The sequence below is a fragment of the Alosa pseudoharengus genome, unplaced genomic scaffold, assembly GCF_046254945.1.
Source record: "Alosa pseudoharengus isolate Yale_2024_CS ecotype anadromous, Long Island Sound unplaced genomic scaffold, YU_APseudo_1.1 YU_APseudo_1.1_scf_2, whole genome shotgun sequence".
NCBI classification, from domain to species: Eukaryota; Metazoa; Chordata; class Actinopteri; order Clupeiformes; family Clupeidae; genus Alosa; species Alosa pseudoharengus.
This window is the reverse complement of record NW_027468663.1, coordinates 31,569,774-31,590,303: the sequence shown is the minus strand read 5'-3', so window position 1 is coordinate 31,590,303 and position 20,530 is coordinate 31,569,774. Positions and strand designations below refer to the sequence as shown.

General features: G+C 43.2%; 2 protein-coding genes across 2 annotated transcripts; both read left to right on the top strand.

Moving 5' to 3' along the window:
* Window positions 1-4: 4 nt before the first annotated feature.
* mul2 (mitochondrial E3 ubiquitin protein ligase 2) lies at window positions 5-7,068 on the top strand. Its single transcript, XM_076294544.1, has 6 exons — window positions 5-78; window positions 629-782; window positions 888-975; window positions 3,799-3,919; window positions 4,833-5,064; window positions 5,569-7,068. Exons 2-6 carry the CDS (start codon window positions 663-665, stop codon window positions 6,085-6,087), a joined length of 1,080 nt encoding a protein of 359 aa, XP_076150659.1. The 5' UTR covers window positions 5-78; window positions 629-662; the 3' UTR covers window positions 6,088-7,068.
* Window positions 7,069-17,009: 9,941 nt separating this feature from the next.
* Window positions 17,010-20,530, top strand: camk2n2a (calcium/calmodulin-dependent protein kinase II inhibitor 2a). Its single transcript, XM_076294543.1, has 2 exons — window positions 17,010-18,357; window positions 18,861-20,530. The coding sequence occupies exons 1-2, from the start codon at window positions 18,189-18,191 to the stop codon at window positions 18,929-18,931; spliced, it is 240 nt and encodes a 79-aa protein (XP_076150658.1). The 5' UTR covers window positions 17,010-18,188; the 3' UTR covers window positions 18,932-20,530.

Genomic DNA, 20,530 nt, shown 5'->3' with positions numbered 1-20,530 from the left:
ACGTGACTTATCCTGGCTCACCTCCTTATGTGGAAGTAGGTTGACAGTCTACGCTCACAACAAACGTCAATGTCACAGGTCAGTTGTGAGAAGTTTGTAATCCAGTTATCCAGAGAACATCTTGCAAATGTACAGTGTTGTGTTCTGTTTTATTGTTCCAGTCTTGTCTTTTGAGGACAATTAATGATCTTGCAATGGTAGGTGGCTAGCTAGTGCACCTGCTGGCTAGCAAGCTAACATGGACAGCTGCTTGCTTGTTTAGTTAGGGACAGTTGCAGTTGCAGTGCGTGACAAAAAGAGGCTTTAGAGAGAAAATGTAGCTACTTAGTTTTCGCTAGCTTAGTTACAGTAAACAGTAAACTAACGCGATTCACATTTATTGCACGATGTTGATTACAAATGTTTTGGACTCAGTTGTCAGGTGTAGCCATTTACTCAAAGCATTTGAAAGAGTTGTTTGCAAAACCCTGCAAAAACCATGGCAGAGAATAAATGTCACAGACTTGGACAGGTCAAAGATGTAATGCATATTTTATTGATGTTTTATATTCAAATGATCATACTCGTGCATCAAACATGACGTTACGTTATGAATTTGCTGTATGTGGATGTTGGTTTTGTTCCACAGTGTCGTGGGATGAAAGGACAGTAAAAAGTTCTAGATGATGGAGGATTATCCATTAAAAACTTTGGAGATCGTTTGTCTTGGATCAAGCCTTGCTCTCTCTGGTCTCTTCTATTACATCTACAGGAAGAAACGGAAAACGGTGGACAAGCTCAATGTCAGTTCCCAGTTTATTACTCTGGTCATATTCCTTTCATTCTATCACTGCAAGCAAGAACATGTTCTGTTATGCGATAATAAAATGATGATTTGTGTTTTACAGGAAGCACCACAATTAGCACTAGATGAAGAACTGGCAAATCTTCTCAATCAGGCCCCTGGGAAATGCCTGCAATATGTAGTCATTGAAGGTAATCCCATGCATTTGAAGTGGTTGCCTTTTATAGCGCACTCGTCAGCTTAACTGGCAGTCCACTCGCATATGAGACTGATTTTCATTACTCTGCAGCTTTCGAAGCTGCTGCTGCATTTAGCTATTTAGCTATTTTAAAACACATATGTTCGGATGTAGCGATAATGGCATAGATGTTATAATAGAGATGACGTGTATATCCATTTCAAGTCTGTGGCCCAAGGAAAGGTTCACCCAGAATAAGTTTGCAGTGCACATAGCAGAACTGGTCAGCTGCTACACACAGAGGAGTGCCTGTCAGAATTCAGTTAGAGACTTTATAATGAGGAGACAAAGCATTCAAAGAATCCTCCATAGAAAAGTATGGGGTTAGTTTGTAACACCAATATGACAGTTGTCTACATACAGCGGGAAAAATAAGTATTGAACACGTCAACATTTTTTTCAGTACGTATACTTCCTATGAGGCTATTTGCATGAAATTTTCACCAGATATTACTATTAACTCAGATAATCCACCCATATAAAAAAATCCAAACATTAAAGTCCATAGGTAGAGTTATGTGTAATAAAGTGGAATGATACAGGAAAAAAGTATTGAACACGCCTGCTGAAATTTCTTAAATACTTTGTGGAAAAGCCTTTATTCGTAATGACCGCTTCAAGGTATTTCCTGTATGACGAAAACTAATCAGTGACAGTATTCTGGTGTGATTTTGGCCCATTCTTTTAAACAGATAGTCCTTTAATATTGAAGATTCCAGGGGTCCCTCTTGTGAATACTGATCTTTAGTTAACTTCCAAAACTGTTCAATTGGATTGAAGTCAGGGCCTTGATTTCCTTTCTCTGAAACCAATTGAGAGTTTCCTTTGCTGAATGGTTTGGATCATTGTCCTGCTGGAAGGTCTAGCCATGTCTCATCCTCATCATCCTGGTGGATGTAAAGATTTTCCCGAAATAAAATGACTCCATTCATCATTCCTTCAACTGTATGAAGTCTGCTAGTACCATGAGATGAAAAACAGCCCACACCATGATGCCACCACCTCCAAACCTCATTGTTGGTATGGTATTTTTAGGGTGATGCACAGTGCCATTTCTCCTCCAAATATGGTGTGTAGTATGACATCCGAAAAGTTCAATTTTGCTCTCACCAGACCAGAATACATTCTCTCAGTATTTCATAGGATTGTCCAAATGTTGTGTAGCAAACCTTCAACGAGGTTTGACATGTTTTTCTTCAGCAATAGAGTCATGCTGGATGAGCGTGCATAGAGGCCATGGCGGTGGAGTGCATTACCTATGATTTTCTCTGTAACAATTGTACCTGCTGCCTCCAAGTCTTTCTGGAGCTTTCTCTGAGTGGTCCTTGGATCTTGGGCTACTCTTCTGACTATCCTTCTGACTTCCTGGTCAGAAATCTTGCAAGGAGATCCTGTGCATGGCCAGTTGATGATGCAGTGATGTTCCTTCCACTTGCAGACAATGGCTCCAATACTGCTTGCTGGATGATTCAGAAGTTTTGAAGTGCATCTGTAACCAGTTCCATTGATATGTTTTGCAACAATAAGGTTGCAAAGGTCTTGGGAGGGCTCTTTGCTTTTACCCATCATGAAATGTTTCTTGTGTGACACCTTGGTAACAAAAAACCTTTTTATAGCCCACCAGTATGTCCTAACCCAGTTTATATCAATTTGCACAGATAGGAGGGATAATTTCTCTAAATACTTATAGATTCCAGTTTGTTCCTTGCCATTCCTTGCCTTTGTGTACTGCTTTTTCTTAGCGTGTTCAATACTTTTTCCCTGTGCCATTCCACTTTTTTACTCATAACTCTACTTTTAGACATTAATGTTTGGATTTTTATATATGTGTTGATTACCTAAGTTAATACTAATGTCTGGTGAAAATTTCATGCGAATAGCCTCACTGGAAGTATACTTACTGAAAAAAATGTTGACGTGTTCAATACTTATTTTCCCCGCTGTATATTCCCGCCCCTTCCTGTAATGTAAGTAACCAACCACATTCTTGGAAACGGCATGTTTGATGTTTCCAAGATGTCACCAAGATGGCCGCCGAGTAGTGGGACTTGCCTATAAGGACTTTGATTCAGTCCATGGGACAGCTCCTTCTCTAAGGCCTGTTGTGCATATACACTAACCTGGTGTAACCAGTGCCAAGTTAATTCTGGTAATAGGTAGGGTCTAGACAGTAGCCAGTATCCACAAGGGATTGTTTTCAGTCCTTGCTTTTACCAATTGGCATTGACCACTGTGGGATCTCTATATTTCCTACTTAGCCAACAACGACGCAAGCAGATTTATGAGGTTTTTCAGGAATAAAATGAAACTTCAGCTTCAGTTCTTGAATGTTTTAGACCTTTACTGCCACCACTGATGTACATTACAAGCAAACATTTCAGCACCATCGCAATATACCACCTCCACTGGTGGCTGATTGGAAGCCTAGTGATCCATCTTGTAAAGAGATTTCCCAGGCTATAATCCCAGTGAAAATGTAGCAATAGCTGGCATGCTGCCAGAATACTTTCAGGATTCCAAACTTTGACAAATGAATCACTGGTCTCATGCTGTGGGTATAATATCAATGCATGGTATGACCACTTATATCAAGCAGAAACAACTGAATAGTTTGAAACATCTCTGCCTTCTCTGGTAACTTTCCCCCAATTTCCACCTTTGGATCTCATGTTGGTAGAAAATGATGTAATGGCGTTGTAAATTAATTATTGGTGGCCTGTGAGTGACCATCATTTGGTCCCATATATGTGGTAATGCATAAGTGTGTGCTTGGCAGGCGCGGTGCAGCCGATAGGCGAGCCCCTGAGGAGCCAGTTCCAGGAGGCCAGTGTGGGCGTCATTCAGAAGCTGGTGCTACGGGAGCACAAGCTAGTGTGGAACAGCCTGGCACGCACCTGGTAAAGAACAGTTTTGTGTTTACGTTGCTGTCAGCCTGCTGTATGGGAATACCAGGTGTGGGCACCCGATCCGTGCCGCCTGCCTGATCCGTTCAGCGCAATGCGCGTAAGTGCTCCGCCAGAAGGCATCGATTTTTCTGCCCGATCTGGACCACTCAAGCGTTAAATCACTAGACAGTCAAATGGAACCATAGATATTAAACACGGAGCAACAACTACGTTGTTACATGAGGAAGAGGTCAAACAGGAATGTCTTTGGGTTGAGTTATGCTGTTCACACATCGACTTTGTCAATGAAGTGCTGACTAACGATCCAACCCACATTTGTAACGTTTGTGTGTTGTTCTTTGTACAAGAGTAAACAGAACAAGAGCAAGTAGCCTATTCTCACAGGCTGTTTTTCTCGCCAACACTGCACTGTAATAAAAGACTAAAAGGCCTATCTATGATCACAAAATAGACCCATTTAGCATTCAATCACTTCCTTTTTCTGTTGAAATAACCATACACCACAACATCTTTGTCTTAAATATCTTGCTAAGCAGCACGGCTAAACTAAAAAAGTGGCGCAAGCGTAGAACAGATCGGGCAGTGTCATAAATTGTAGTAAAACAGGATTACCATCTGCGCATGTGTGAACGTCTTGCACCTGCACACAACGGATCGGGTACCCGCACCAGGCTTTGAGTACTGTAGGTCTTTAATGCAACAGTTGAATTGAATGTATATAAGGAAGAACAGCATTTGTATGAGTTTCTTTGCCACTGAGTGGTGAAGTGGGATGCAGTAATGCAATGCAATAATTATTCTTCCCTCTCTGCCTTTCACATTCTCTTTTCTTCATTTCTCTCACTCTTTCTTTTGCCACCTTTCTCTTTATTTCTCCCTCAAACGCTCTCTCTCCGTGTCTCAGGACGGACAGCGAACGCGTGCTGCACCAGCGGGTCAACGCCGTGCCCTTTAACATGGTGGGCTCGGGCCAGGCGGCGGTGCGCGTGCTGTGCCCGCTGGAGGCCACGGGCCCCGAGATGGAGGTGATCCACGAGAAGTTCCACCAGGCCACCTACGGCTTCACTGACCTCATTGGCCAGTACCTGAGCGGGGAGAAGCCCAAGGGACAGCTGGAGACAGAGGAGATGCTGAAGGTTCGTATGAATTAACCCGCTTCCCTCAATACTCTCCCCTGTGCATCGCTCCACCCTCAGAACTGGGCTATCTGAAGGTGTTCCTTGATTCTGTGAATGACATGATCTGCTTTCCTCCGTTCCCTTCCCCCATCGCTCCGCTACCCTCTAAATCCCCTTCATTCCCTCTGATTGGCTGACTTCAAGCAGATGGGCCTCCCCTTCGATCTGGGTTGTTGAAAGTGATTCTTGATTCTCTGAACTATCTGCTTGCCCTTTTGACCCTCTTACCTCACTTCCTGTATCTGTCATGCCCTTTGTATTTGTAATGGGCCAGCCTCAAGCCACCCAGCTGATCTGACTTCTGCTCAAGGCCCCTTCCTGTTAAAAGGACGTTTTTTCCTGGCCACCATTGCTTTGTACTGGCTCCATGGGGGTTCGGGCGTTGGGCTTTATAGTGCCTCGAGACTATCTGTCATAAATGCTTTAATGTAATTCAATGAAACACAACTGTATTGTGTTAAGGTGGGTGCAGCGCTGACCGGCGTGGGCGAGCTCATCCTGGACACGGACCGGGCGGTGAAGCTGCGTCCGCCGGCCGATGGCTCCGAGTACTTCTTGAGCACGGGCGACTTTGAGACACTGCGGCTGGAGCAGGAGGGCCAGGCGCTGGTGTGGCGCGCGCTGGCGGCGACGTGCGCCCTGGCCGGCGTGGCCGTGCTGCTGTGGGCGGCGCGGCGCTACTACCGCCGCCTGCAGGTCAAGTGGGAGCGCGAGCGGCTGCGCCGGGAGTTTGAGCGCCTGGACACCCGTGGCGGCCGGGCGACGTCGCCATCGTCGGCGAACGGAGGAGAGGAGGAGGAAGGCGAGCCGGAGCCGCTGGAGAACGCCTGCGTGGTGTGCCTGACTAACCCGCGCAGCTGCGTGCTCCTGGACTGCGGACACGTGTGCTGCTGCTTCAGCTGCTACCAGGCGCTGCCCCAGCCCACCTGCCCCATCTGCAGGCAGACCATCACCAGGGTTGTGCCCCTCTACCAGGTCTGACTCACACACACACACACATGGGGACTCAAGAAGGACTGGATGAAGGTATGCATCCTAACTCCTACCATGGACATGTACTGTCTCTCTCTCATACACACATACTGTACACACACACCTGGGTTTTACTGACAGTACTGCAGGGCTAAGCGCTCATCACTAAAGAGGTGTATTTGTAGAGGGAGCCTGACCTGGTTGACAGATGTCAGAGGCAAAGAAACAGAGTGTCACTCACTCCTATTTTATACATCCACCTCCAGCTGACCTTCCCAGACAACACAGACAAACACAGACAAACACATGCTGTTATCACAACCTCAAACAAACAGCTGGCTATATCACTTCTCTTTACATACCATGTAGGAAACACACACGGTACACAAAGAGGGACTGAGTAAACACGTAAATATTTAAGCATGTGTAGACATACACATACACACACACGTACGTACGTGTGCAAATACTACTAATAATGTCCATCTGCACACCTGTTGGGACTGATTTCTGTAAATAGCGTCAATTCATGGCGGCTGTGCATTTAATGCAATAGGCACTGTAATATGTCCTGTGTAATAGTTCATGACGGACCATACGCACAAATCCTGCATCTGTCAAATGTGAATTTACAGTAGAGAATGGTTACATCAACCTTACTCTCACTTAAGTATTGGGGACCTTTTCTCTCAAGAAATGTATTTGTAGATACCAGTAACTTAAGAGGGTTGTACACTTCCCCCTTCCACCTTTCAAATCTTCTAGAGATGTTATTTTCATACAATCGTGAGCTTTGTGCCTTAATTTGTTAATAAAAATAGCTGCTTTATGACATGCTGATTGTCTATGCACCATGTTTCAGATGGATACTGATTGAAAGCTCTGTGTTATGTTTCTGCTGGAGAGTTCTCAGCTTGGCTATGGCATATTTACAGAGCTCTAGGACTGGGTGCTCTCTATGGACTTTTGAATAAAACATCTCAGATCTGACTGACTGTGATGGCTTCCTTGTTAATGCCAAATGCACTGCCTAAAGCAGGGGTCTCAAACTCAAATGAGCCGGGGGCCACTTCTGCCAACGTCATCTGATTGAAGGGCTGGCTATTTCTGAAAATGCAATGGTTTTTTTTTTTTTCAAATACCACACAAAACTGCAAACAGAAAGTGCAAGTGTTTTTATCTCTTTTCAGACACCTGTGCTAGCAACCTTAGCTTATAAATAAATAAATGAATAAATGAATGAATAAATGAAATATTTTCCTCTCATAACTTATTTAAACCTGCATGGCAAACTTTAGGCGCCAGGGTTAAGAAAACACCATTGGATTTTGACATCAAAATTTCAAAAGGTTTGAAAGTGGTCAGAGATAAAGTCCTACTGTAAATATAAAAATCTTTGAGTATAAACAAAAGTTTATGAAGGGGGTAAATTCACCCATCTAATTTGCCACTGGATAGCAAGCACCTCAAATTATGCACCTTTCAGTAAATACTGGATGTTGAACATATTTGAGCAGGTTTACTTACTTTTTTGTCATATTACCCATATAACAAATTAACAGGAAAACAGTAGGCCTAAGATGTAAACCAACAAACCTATATTAACCACAAACCGTTATTATAGGCCTACAATAATGTAGACTGGTCAAATCAGTTTCTATCGTGGGTGACTTTGTAGTTCTTCAGAGCCCTATTTTTACTACCCCTGCTGTCTGTACCACGTCCATTACGGACACTATCATCACGATTACCACTGCCACCTCCAGCTATGTTGGGCAGAGGGTCGAAATAAGCATGGTATAATTAGTGGACACCGTCGTATAGCCTACACGCAAAGACGCACCTCCATTCGCAGACGCACCGTGACTATCACTGTCATAGTCGATCATAATCTCCAAAAGGCAGATATTCTCCTTCAGAATCAGAATAGGTGAATAACATAGCCTACCCAAGACTTCAACACACGTAAAAGTTTTTTCAACATTTGGTGTCGGCCTATTTCTGCCTCAATTTGTGCAAAATTATGGCCTGCATCGCTTCCGCATCATTACAAACAAGTGCACGTCTTCGTGTTTCTCGCGTGTAGGCCTAATACATTTCCTGAAAACTTTGTGCAGCGAATTTGGGCTTGAATCGAAGCTCTGGATGTCTAGCAACTAACTAGTGGAGGAGAGTAGCCTACAAATGGGATTTGTCACCGTCTTGGATCTATCGTCTATTTTAACCAGTGTTGTTTGTTGCAATTAAAAATACCCTCAAGGGCCGAATATTATTTTGACATTAGGTCGCGGGCCGGAATTGGGCCGGGCGCGGGCCGTAGTTTGAGACCCCTGGCCTTCTTGCCAATTTAAAAGCTTTAAAAGCATTTACCATATCCATATGATAATTCTAAGTCAGGTTAAACCTGATTTCAGTTGTCTAGCAAAGTATTTTCGTTGTCTCAAGACGGACCTAATAATAATACACAGGAAAACAGTTGCTGTCATCAAAATGATGCAGTCCATTAACAACCTGACGTTACTTTGATAGAGAGCCCGCTATTCCTTTGATCAAGGGGGACATGGGTGGTATCACAGAGGAATTCTTGCACAAGGGCCGACTTACTCTTATGTAAATGGAAAAACATGAAACGTTTCTTGCGTGGCGTAAGAGTGAGGCTGAACGGATTGTCTTAAACAGGTGGGTTGGTGGGGTCAAACGGAACTGTCAATCTCCAAAGGGGTTAGCCTAGAAATCTAGACGCGCCCCTAGCATGGGCTAGTCTAGCAACTCTCAGTTGGCTTGTGAGCTCCAGAAATCGAAACTTAATCAGGCATTGAAATCGTGTATAGAGTCGTTTGGTGGGCTTAACATAATGATTGATGGCAGAGTTGCAACGGTTTGGCTTGAATTCCCTGCTACTTGAAAACAAATATCCTATTGAGTCCTATTGCGTGCAGAGGGAATTTGAAAGACAACTGATTATCCCGCCCCTCGGACTGAGCACTGCGAACGGTGAGTGCCCAGACCCTACATTTTAATGTGGGTCTCGCCAGGCTACAAAGGGGTCACACGAGCAGCAAAATCCAATCCCTCTGGAGTTCCAAAGCCAACAGCTGCACCAGAGAGGGTTGAAGCAGAGCGAAAGGCCAAACGTTACTAAGCAAGAATATTTGGCTGCACTGCCCCGGTGAAACACATTTGCTTTCTGTCTGTTACCGCACTTGACTTGAGACCGTGGAAAATACTCCTACCACTCAAATATACGCTGAGGGCAGCAGTTACCACAGTGCTTTTGCTTTTGTGCTGAGCCTGCCATACGCATTCGGGTTCATTCATTGTTGGGCCGGTTTGCATTAGTCAGAGGGTTAGGCTATGTTGAGTAAAAACAAACGAAAATGGCTTAATTTGCTGATGCGTTCATTTGTATGCCTTCGGTGTAGCCTAATTGCTGTGTACAGTAGGCCTATCCGTACACTCAGGGGTGTCAAACATAAGGCCCGGGGGCCAGATCAGGCCCGCCAGCAGGTTTCATACGGCCCCCCAGATGTTTTGGGTAGGAAGGGAAAATTAGAAAAAAATATATTCACATCCAGTTGTCTTCAACAATTTGTTATAAGCAATATCTCTATGATATGATAAATTGATTAAACCTAGCACTACAAACCATCCTCAGGAGGGAAGAAGCAGAAAAACTAACATGGAAGCAGGGCATTTCAAGAGAGAAGAGCCGCACCGGTATATGACAGCAGTAGGCTACATTATTGTGTACTTGTTTGCTCATAAGTGATATAATCAAACAACACTGATACCCATGCAGAAAAATGATAATGACCATGACAATGACGGCCCCCCACTAGGTCTCATTCCAACAAATCCGGCCCACTACCTAATATGAGTTTGACACCCCTGCGCGTAGACCATTAAAATAACATTAAGAGATTTACGATTTACCACTAGATGGCATCACAATACAAGCTGCAAACTGGCCACATCTGGCCTATCAGCATAACAAAATGTTTGCTTCATTTTTTAGGGGAAGCACATGGGTAAGATATTATAGCCTACTAGACGCTAATGCATGTCGATAAATTCTCATGTTGCATTCGATTAGATCAAACCTATGCAGGCCTAACGTTTCAAGTACTTATTTACGGAAATGCGAGGCGAGGGCCATTGCAACATTCCTTAATTGTAACTGTCTGGAACAATTAATGCTAACTCTGGGTCACAAGTGGCACATTCGGTGTGTGGCGTGTGTCAGGTTAGACCAGTGTTTCCCAACGACTGGGTCGCAGGAGATTTTATTTGGGCCGTCAGCACAATTTATGTTGTCTAATAGGCTTAACTTATACCATTTAGCCAGGAAAGCTATCAGTTTTCTATTAGGATATAGTTTGTTTACCACAGTCACGGCCCTCTGTGCAATCTGGGTTAGACTGCACTAAGGAATTTTGACTCAGTCGAGCTGCAACAGCTGCACAGTGTTCTCTCTGTTCGGCAGCGCCCCGACAGCCACGGTGAAGAAAAGTAGCCTACCGACCTCTCATTGCCTTTTGTGAGCGCTCTTGTTAATAGAGGGGCAGACCGTAGTTCTGCGAGTCAAAAAATAAGAAAAAACAGCATGTCGTTGCCAAAGCCGCTGTCACCCAGCTGGCGCGGGAGGAGAAGCATGATAGATGTGACCCAGTTACTGCCAAAACGTGACTGAGCGCCTCATTGGTGTTTTCGCTAAGAGGGACCCCTGTGCCGCAGGAGCTCGGATTCACCCCCTGAATAAGCCCCGTGTTATTCCAGGTCATCACTTTGATCACATGCTGGTTGCTCCATTTCTAAACTTTTTTTACTATGGTGCTGCTTTTTAGCTTTATTAGCTGCAGTCATTATGTCCACAAGAATACTCGATTGTATGACCTGTTCGCCTGTCTGACTGCGATACGGGTCAGCTGTAGGGTCTACACATGGCGTGGGCCTACAGTCACAGCGCTGCAATCAGGGCGATTGTTACATTCGATTGTGAACAGCATTGAGCATACAAATAGTCGAATAAAGGGAACTTTTTACATGTTTTCAGAAACATGTAGGCCCTATGTAACAGAAACATGTGTCACTGATCTTGAGAAAGGCGAGGTGAGTCGGTGTAGCTTAGATTATGTGTGGCACTGAGCGCTCAGTACAAAGAAACACAAAGGAATAGGCTACACTTCGAGGCTACGCGTAGCCTACTAGTCTACTAATGATGAGCTACTGCGAAACCATAGACCACGCAAGGACATTGACAGATAGACACACACACACACACATTCGTCAAGCGCAGTGTTTGCCGTATAAGGTGGGTGAGTCAGAGTGGGTGCTGTGCGGTGACTCAGCAAATGCATGCGGTGTAATTGGGAACTCTGCGCTGACGGCACACTACAGCGTTGCAGACGCGTGTCCGTTCTCTGAGTCTGGCGATACCACTTTTAGCTCCGGCCTAGCATCATTGAATCTGATTAGACCATTAGCATCTCGCTAAGACTAAGATTTTCCACATACACACAGGCAAGCACACACACACACAGGCACGCATACGTACGTGCGCATGCACACACACACACACACACACACTTATACACAAAAGCAAACTTACACATGCACACACTTATTTACATGCACATGAGTTGCAAGAGTAGGAGATGGAGACAAATTGACAAGCGTGATTTATTTTTGTGGAGAGAATGTGAGTCTTAGCGACGGTCATATTTAGTACCGCTATGCGGTACATCTAGTTTATTGCTTTTGTTGCTGATGTTACTCTGTGGGTATTAGTTACAGAGGATCTGACACTTCAAATGCTGGCACATGGTTTTGTAAACCTTTGTAAATAGTATAGTGTCACATTTCAAATTAAACTGTGTTAAATGGTGTTAAACGGCAGGCCGAACACATCTGCAACAGAAGGAGGTTGTTACGTTAACTCCAGCTGCAAAGTCAGTCCTCACTAGCTAACACAAGGCTATGACCATTACGGGAAGATACTCTCAGATTTTTATTAGCCACTCAAAAATAGGCTGTCACTTGGTATTTTAATATTATGGTTTGCTTTGCTAATAATCTCTGAAATGTCGATTGGAAACACTAAATTGAAATGTGTTGAAACTGGCATGCCATCAGAATAGACGTTTATCGGCTTTGAGGTAAAATAAAGGGCCTGTCCACACGGAGACGCTTTTTAGGTTAAACGCAGAGGTTTTGCTTCGTCTTGGCCGAGCGTCCAAACGAATCCTGTAAACGCACTGCCCGAAACCGCACTTTTCTGAAACCTAAGGGCCCGTCCACACGGAGACACTTTTTAGGTTAAACGCAGAGGTTTTGCTTCGTCTTGGCCGAGCGTCCAAACGAATCCTGTAAACGCACTGCCTGAAACCGCACTTTTCTGAAACCTGGTCCCAGAGTGGAGAAATCTGAAACCGTAGCCCGTTTGAATTCGTTTAGACAGCGAAACCGCACATCCTGCTTGCGTATCGATGATGTCATCGCCACACCTCAGCTGCCCTGGACTTGCACTTATAGTATTGCCTAACAATACTAGTTTTCATACATGACATTATGTACGATTACACTCCGTAAGATAAATATCACAACTGGTGCTGCGCAGCGCCGATATGACTTGGTGGACTGAACACTGTTTTTCCCGGTGTTTTTTTATGCATTCTAGCTACTGTCAGTGACGCGAGAGAACTTAAGTTATTAGGAAAGTGCGGTGTAAGTTTAGGCTACATTAATTTGTGTGTAGTGCCAGTGTCATTCATTTATTTTACATGTCTTACAACATATACACATGCATTCACAGTCGAATGAAATCAGATATAGGCATACAAAGACGCTTAGAACTCACGTTAAAGGAACACGCCACCCAATGTCAGTAGTAATATATGTTCTTACCTTAACTTTCACGAGTTGAGTCATACCTCTCCCGTGTCCGTACGTGCACTCAAACGCTCTGGTGCGCGGCTGGACTGTGTTAGCATGTTGCTATGCTAGCGGGCTTTGACGGCAACTAAGCGTAGAAGTAATCAAAAACATCCACGTTTTACCGACTTAAATACAGTTGCACGAGTAGTTGATAGAAATGCTACGGCCACGCAACGTGAAACGTGGCGATTTTCCAAGCGAATAAACCGGAGAACTACAATGTGTGGCGCAATAGCACTTGGGAGTACTTCGACCTAGCGTAGTAGTATTGTTAACACCTAATTGTAGATCCTATCCACCACAGAGTTTAGAATCCATGCTGGATCGACCCTCAGCCTCTCCCTCCCCTCTGAGCGAGAGAGAGGCACACACACTAGAGATGCGCTGATGGGCTATTATTTCAACCATAACTGCATAGCAAAACTTATCATCCATCAGCCATCCATCAACACCAAAGTTTTTTGACCAATCTTCGAAACGGCACCCGCCCACCATCCGCTGGTTGTTTTAAAGTAGGCTATATGGGTGATGCAGCGCTGCTGACGTGAGGCTAGAAAGCCCTTGCCTGTTCTAGGAAGACTGATCCAATGCAGCAAATATATTAAAAGGCTAAAGTCGTACATTGGCTATGTTGTAGCCTATCCCCAGAATATCAGCAGCAAACTCAGTCTCTGTGTCGCAAAACAGTCTCCAAATAAAACGCACATCGTAAAGTAAAGTAGCCTATAATGTGAATGACTTGTTATTTTATCAAGGATTTCTTTCTTTTTGCAAAAAATAAAGTACAATAGGCATTAATTAGTAGGCCAGGAGCATGTTGAAATTATGTGGCAAATTGCGTTTTTATTACAATGATAAAATTGTAAAAGGACGTGACCGAAGCTGAGGCAAGCCAGGCAATAGGCCTATAGGCCCGACGGTAATTGTAAAGCAATTTACAAAAGATTCACTGAACAAAAATGCTGATGTGGTACATGAAAATGTAGCTAAAAATGTGGAGAATGCAATGCAATCAAGCATTTTGGACGATATATTTTCACAAGCTGGCAGAAAAGGCAACAGGCCGATGTGCGTTTTATTTGGAGACTGTTTTGCGAGACAGAGACTGAGTTTGCTGCTGATATTCTGGGGATAGGCTACAACATAGTCAATGTACGACTTTAGCCTTTTAATATATTTGCTGCATTGGATCAGTCTTCCTAGAACAGGCAAGGGCTTTCTAGCCTCACGTCAGCAGCGCTGCATCACCCATATAGCCTACATTAAAACAACCAGCGGATGGTGGGCGGGTGCCGTTTCGAAAATTGGTCAAAAAACTTTGGTGTTGATGGATGGCTGATGGATGATAAGTTTTGCTATGCAGTTATGGTTGAAATAATAGCCCATCAGCGCATCTCTAGTGTGTGTGCCTCTCTCTCGCTCAGAGGGGAGGGAGAGGCTGAGGGTCGATCGATCTACAATTAGGTGTTAACAATACTACTACGCTAGGTCGAAGTACTCCCAAGTGCTATTGCGCCACACATTGTAGTTCTCCGGTTTATTCGCTTGGAAAATCGCCACGTTTCACGTTGCGTGGCCGTAGCATTTCTATCAACTACTCGTGCAACTGTATTTAAGTCGGTAAAACGTGGATGTTTTTGATTACTTCTACGCTTAGTTGCCGTCAAAGCCCGCTAGCATAGCAACATGCTAACACAGTCCAGCCGCGCACCAGAGCGTTTGAGTGCACGTACGGACCATAGACTGTAAAAAATAGGTACGGACACGGGAGAGGTATGACTCAACTCGTGAAAGTTAAGGTAAGAACATATATTACTACTGACATTGGGTGGCGTGTTCCTTTAAGCCGATGGTAGCACACTGAATGCGAATGCACGATTTGATGCGGGCAAAAGTATTGACTTAGGCTATGAAGGTTTTATAGCAATATTATAAATGTGGCGACAGAATAGCCTAGAACTTGGGTAAGCCTTGCGTTTAATAGCCTAATTGCGGTGATAGCCAAAACTAATGTGAATCACGGACTATCCTACAACCAAAGAAAGTAAAGGTGATTAGTAGGCCTACCTGCGTTAGCCAAATAAAGGACGGGACTGCACCCTTCACAAACCGTAAAATAAAGTTTATTAGTTTTACAGTTGACTACAGTTGACAGTTCACCATCAGTCCACACCATAGATATATACACTAGATGTCGCCTTGACTACTGCTGTTCATTGGAACGAATGCGTCAATCGAGACGCCATCTTGCTTCAGTGATCCACTCCTCTATAATGCATTAGCGTCAATCTGGGCAAAGATCTAGCGAAAATAAAATCACCATAAACCGTCAAAATCTCAAGCAATTATCTAGTTTTTTGGGTTGTTCCAACTGACAGGCATGTATTTATGGTCGAGTCTAGAGAAAACTAAGCTTAAGTCGATAATAAAGATACATTTTACCCGTCTAGCCCCAGACTCCCATTCATTCTGCACTAGCTAGCGGCGGCCCCTAGAGGAACAATGAGTAAACTGCAACCAGGTTCGATACAATGAAAGTAAACAGGCTCTTCGTAGACAGGCTCTGGTTGAGGCCACATACATACCCCTCGTCTCGTTTACTCATGTAAATTGTAATCTCACCAGAAGTTGCTGTAGATCTGTAGAACATTTACCTCTGCTACTACATAGGCTACGCCAGTCGTTACTTTTATAATCATGGGTCAGTGCCATGGGCAAACGAGATGTAGCTGAATTCATAAATGACAAAGCCATGAGAAATGTGATTTTCTTACGTTGAACAACAAAGAAGCCGATCTGCCATCATTGTGAGAAGTTCCCAAATTTGTCCCTAATCGCTAAAAAGGTTTTCTATCGCTGGGGATGGCCAAACGTCGCTAAATAGGTAACGCTGACTATACAGGAGAACTAGTTTAGCGCTTCAGATCCCTGTACAAAGATGGCGGCGGTGTTGACGCATGCTGAGAAGCAGAAGGCGACATCTAGTGTATATATCTATGAGTCCACACAAACAATTCTGGTTTCCTTGCACTAGCCATTTCGTCATAGCCTATTCTGTCTGTTTGTAAAGCGCAAGTTTTGCAAGTTTTGGTCAATTTCTGTAAAGAAACAGTGCCACCTATAGGCCTGGGGTATGAAGTAACGTGTTGAGTCGTGTTGAGATGGATCCGTTTGGACGCAAATATTCTTGATACGGTTCCAGGGAATTACGGAGGAAAAAAAGATCGGTTTGGTACGTGTGGACTAGGCTCCACTCCTGTAACTTCACATAACCTCACATCCATAACGCATCATTAAAGGTTTTTAAAAGTAAGAAAGGGGCACAATTTGTTCATCACACTTTATATATACAGACATTTTGGACCATAGACTGTATAGAACACTCTATGCTTTGGACATTGTCGCATCAACGCTGTAGGCCTATAACATAAACGTTTTCTATAGGCTAAAATGTTATGGATGTGACATGGCCATGGAGCCTTACAAATCTAAGGAGGTGCTCTTCAGGCAAACTGAGCATACACATTGCTCTACCATTCCCTTGTCAATCTGGAATTTCTCAAATGATAACAATTTGTTGGAACTTTTTTCATTTATCCCCTTTTAAAATATGTATAATATTGCCATGTGAAAAATTTTGTTTCTGTATGGTTGCACACCATGATGTAAAAAGAGTGCAATTTTTCATCAAATTCAATCAGATCAGTTGCAAACATCCCATGGTAAGGATGACCTTTGCATGGAATTGCCCTATGTCTAATTACAGCGGAAGACATTTTGAATTCTGAATTGAAAATGCAATGTCCTCACAGGTCTTGGGACCTGTTGCCATGCCAACAATGTTAAGCCCTCTTGTTCCTCTCTTACGAAATGAAAGTAGGCTACAAATATAACCAATGACAGGCGTTCGTGTTCAGAAATGTATAAATGTTTGCGAAGTAGGCCTATTCCTTTGCATATCCCAAACGTGAGGAGCCGCTGAACTGACCGAGTTCGCTGGCCTTGGTGCTGAAAATATTCGGTTCGGAAAGCCTCTCACTATTAGCATAATACTATAGGCTACTAGCTATGATGATATAGAAAATAGCTCATCATCGCCTTCCATTAGGCTAGGGGACTCATGAATAGTCGGACAAGGATCTAAATAAACACAGCCTTGTTAAAGCACCAAGCTTTAAAGCGGGAAGCCACAGTTTGCTACTAGCCTACTTTTGACGCACGATGAGCTTCACCAAAAATCCTTTAGAACAAGATTCATTAAGCTAATTGATTCGTTGCATGTGGACACAGCCACTGTATGTCCGATCACGAGAAATAGGCTAGGCTTTTACTGCAGATTAGGTAGCCTACAGACCATTGTTAAAATGAACGATTAAATAATTTTCACAACCATTCAAGTGTAAAAACAATGCTGGGAAAATATAAATTCTATATTAGGCCTACCCTCATCAGTAGGCTATAGCCTAAGATAGCTTCATAAAAATATGTTTTCCAATAACTTAAATAAGGTAATTATTAAATGCAATATATATTATATTGTATTTAAGCTACCAACGTCTAAGCAATTAAATCACACAAGGTAAGAAAGTAAACGACAATGTAGCGTAACAACGTGCGTTGAAGCTTTTTCAACCTAGCCTAAACGCTGTGAGCCAAACTGGAGTGACGTTAAGATGCGTTCTGATCTTTTTTGCATAGGCTCTCCTTCAGCACTTTCCACACTTGCCTGTTGATGTCACCCTTGGTCCTCCTGGATTCCCCCACCACATACACACACGAACGCGCGCGCACGCATACATACATAAACACACACACACACACACACACACAACCCGGATGGATGACTTCACTGTTCCGCCTGGGTTTCCTTTATGATCCTGGGATCTCCCAGCTCTCTCCACAGACCTCTGTGAACAACCAAGGCAGACGCACTCTCCTCTTCCAGCTCGGTCAACACTTGGTTTCCACATAGCCTACTTGCACCGCTTGCACTTGGGTCCTTAACCTTTCGGAAGCTGGCTGTGCAAGGATTCTTCGTATTCTGTTCAAAGGATTTCCATCGGAGTTGGTGAAAGGTGCTTTTATATTGCAAGGAACCTTGCTATTCTCTTCGACTGCGACGAAAGCATAGTATCAGTTTTAAACTTCGCCCTTCGAACCACTCTTTTGGTGCCATAATGTCCGAAGTACTGCCATACAGCGAGGGGAAAATGAGCGGCTATGGAACGGACAACGATGTCAGTCAGATGTCTTTCAGCTGCGGGCTGCAAGACACCAACTCTTTTTTCGGGGCGTCACAGGCTAAAAGACCCCCTAAATTGGGCCAGATCGGCAGGGCAAAGCGAGGTGAGAAACGTTTCTTGTTGGAAATGTTGAGATTGGCTACCGAAGTCGTCTTTTGGTAACTTTATATGATTAGAACACTTTAATTGGTATGGAAAAGTAGCTCAACACAGATAAGCGTAATGTCAAATAGTTTTACTATATATAAACATTTCGATGAAATATATGCTACTACTTGTATATTGCAAGTTCATTATAATAACTGTCAATGCTTGTGTGTTCATACGACTCACTTAACCAAATGCCAGTATTTCATGTAGCGACGACATGTGTTATTGAAATGTGTGTGAGAAATTTACGCAACATATCCCACAGTAAAGTACAATGACGACTGCAACGCTGACGTTAGTTGTGCTCAGTGGTTAGATGGCTTTCTACTTGGCGCTATTTGTTGTCGGTTCTTCGCTTGGCCTTTATCAACTTGAATGTGTTGAATGTGCGCCGATCTAGCTTCATGTTTCTCCTCTCAACATCTTGCTCACGCACTCTTTTCTCCCTCCTTGCAGTTGTCATTGAAGACGACCGAATAGACGAAGTTCTGAAGGGAATGACAGACAAATCATCACCCGGCGTTTAAGCTTGAATGATGCCTTTCAGACATTTTATTTTTATCACCGATTTGAAGCACTTGTCGGTTGTGCATGTTCGAGGACTGTTATGGGGATGGACGGCACGAAGCGAATACCGAGAGGGCAAATAGGAGAACGAACGAAGAGAGAGAGAGGAAGCTGAAGAGATGGAGAGACGAAGAGAGATTTATTTTGAGGTTGCTGGCAATTCTCCGATCGAAACCCTACTAACACTGCTGCTGCGCAGAAAGATAGTTGTCTGATACGTGCAGCTCCGTCCTTAAAACCTTTGCTGATGTATAGCGATGGATGAACTTGCCATTATTTCACGACCATTCTCTTCCAAAAGGCGCTGTAAGAAACAACAGAAACTACAACTGGAGGTCGAATCTCATTTCAAGCACTACTTCTGTATTTGTACAGTATCTAAGCTCAATGACATTGCCCCCCCCCCCCATAGCCTACGCGCTTTCACTGTCAACACAGACCGTGGCGATGCATTCACTGGAGCTGTTCTTTTACGCACCGTTCCAAGTTAGAGAATGCATTCCGATTGCTGCTAGAGAGCTACTACCAACCGACCAACCTGACACATAAAGTCGTCACATAAATTTAAGAGACCCAGTGTATGTAAAGATAATTCCGAAAAGTTGCAATGTTGGTATTACTTTTATTTTCGGTTATGCACGTTTTGAAATAAACGTATGCATCTTAATAATATCGGAATATTTTCTTTGCTGATATTCCCTTCTTTGGCGGTGCATTAGATCGCCATTGTGTAAATGCGCAGTTTTATTTTACATCAAGACGCCAGTGGATGAGAAATTCATGAGCATAAAAGTAATATGAAGACAACACCAATGATTATTTTTTATTTTTGTTTCTCTCATAACCTCAGTTGAGTTTGGCAACATTGTTTTCGTATAGATAGGCCTACTTTTTTCTCCATCTCTTTGCATGAACTCTTTCTCCGGTGCCAATGCAGGTGCCACCACACTTCTTACCCTGGCACGCTTCTTTTTAAACAAAAATCATATTTGTATTTTTATATCTGAATATTTGTTATTTAAAATGATATGCTAGTCTATCGTCTTAAAATTCATCAACAAAAGATGTTTGTACTTATAAGAGGAAGTTCAGAATGAGGGGAACAGGTTTGGTTTAAGGTTCCATTCAAAATCACGAATGGGACATTTTTTAAACAAAAGACTTACTGAATGTGTTTGGGGTTTTGCACACATCAATGTTTAACTATTATTGAGAAATCGTATACTGTGACTTGAGCTTCGTTGATGAATTTGTTAGAAATGGCGATTTTAGAGTCTATTGCACTGTTTACGAGTATCCTCAAATAACGTGTTGTTATTTGATTGGTTTTGGACATTACAGCTATGTTTTTTATTTTTGTTTATTTTGTACCATTCTTTTAAAGAATCTGATTATGGTTTGTTGTGCATGATACCTTACAATTTTCAATAATGGAACATCGTTTTATGAAGCAAAAAAGCAACAAAATGTCATGACATTCTAAGAATGATTCATTGTATATTATGATACCATTTTCACTCTACTTGGTGAACTAATAAATGGTGAGAGAATATATAGCA

Coding starts and splice junctions, on each gene's coding strand:
- mul2 (XM_076294544.1), top strand. CDS start 663: ATGATGGAGGATTATCCATTAAAAACTTTGGAGATCGTTTGTCTTGGA. Junction 783..887: donor AAACGGTGGACAAGCTCAAT/GTCAGTTCCCAG, acceptor TGTGTTTTACAG/GAAGCACCACAATTAGCACT. Junction 976..3,798: donor GCAATATGTAGTCATTGAAG/GTAATCCCATGC, acceptor TGTGCTTGGCAG/GCGCGGTGCAGCCGATAGGC.
- camk2n2a (XM_076294543.1), top strand. CDS start 18,189: ATGTCCGAAGTACTGCCATACAGCGAGGGGAAAATGAGCGGCTATGGA. Junction 18,358..18,860: donor GATCGGCAGGGCAAAGCGAG/GTGAGAAACGTT, acceptor CCCTCCTTGCAG/TTGTCATTGAAGACGACCGA.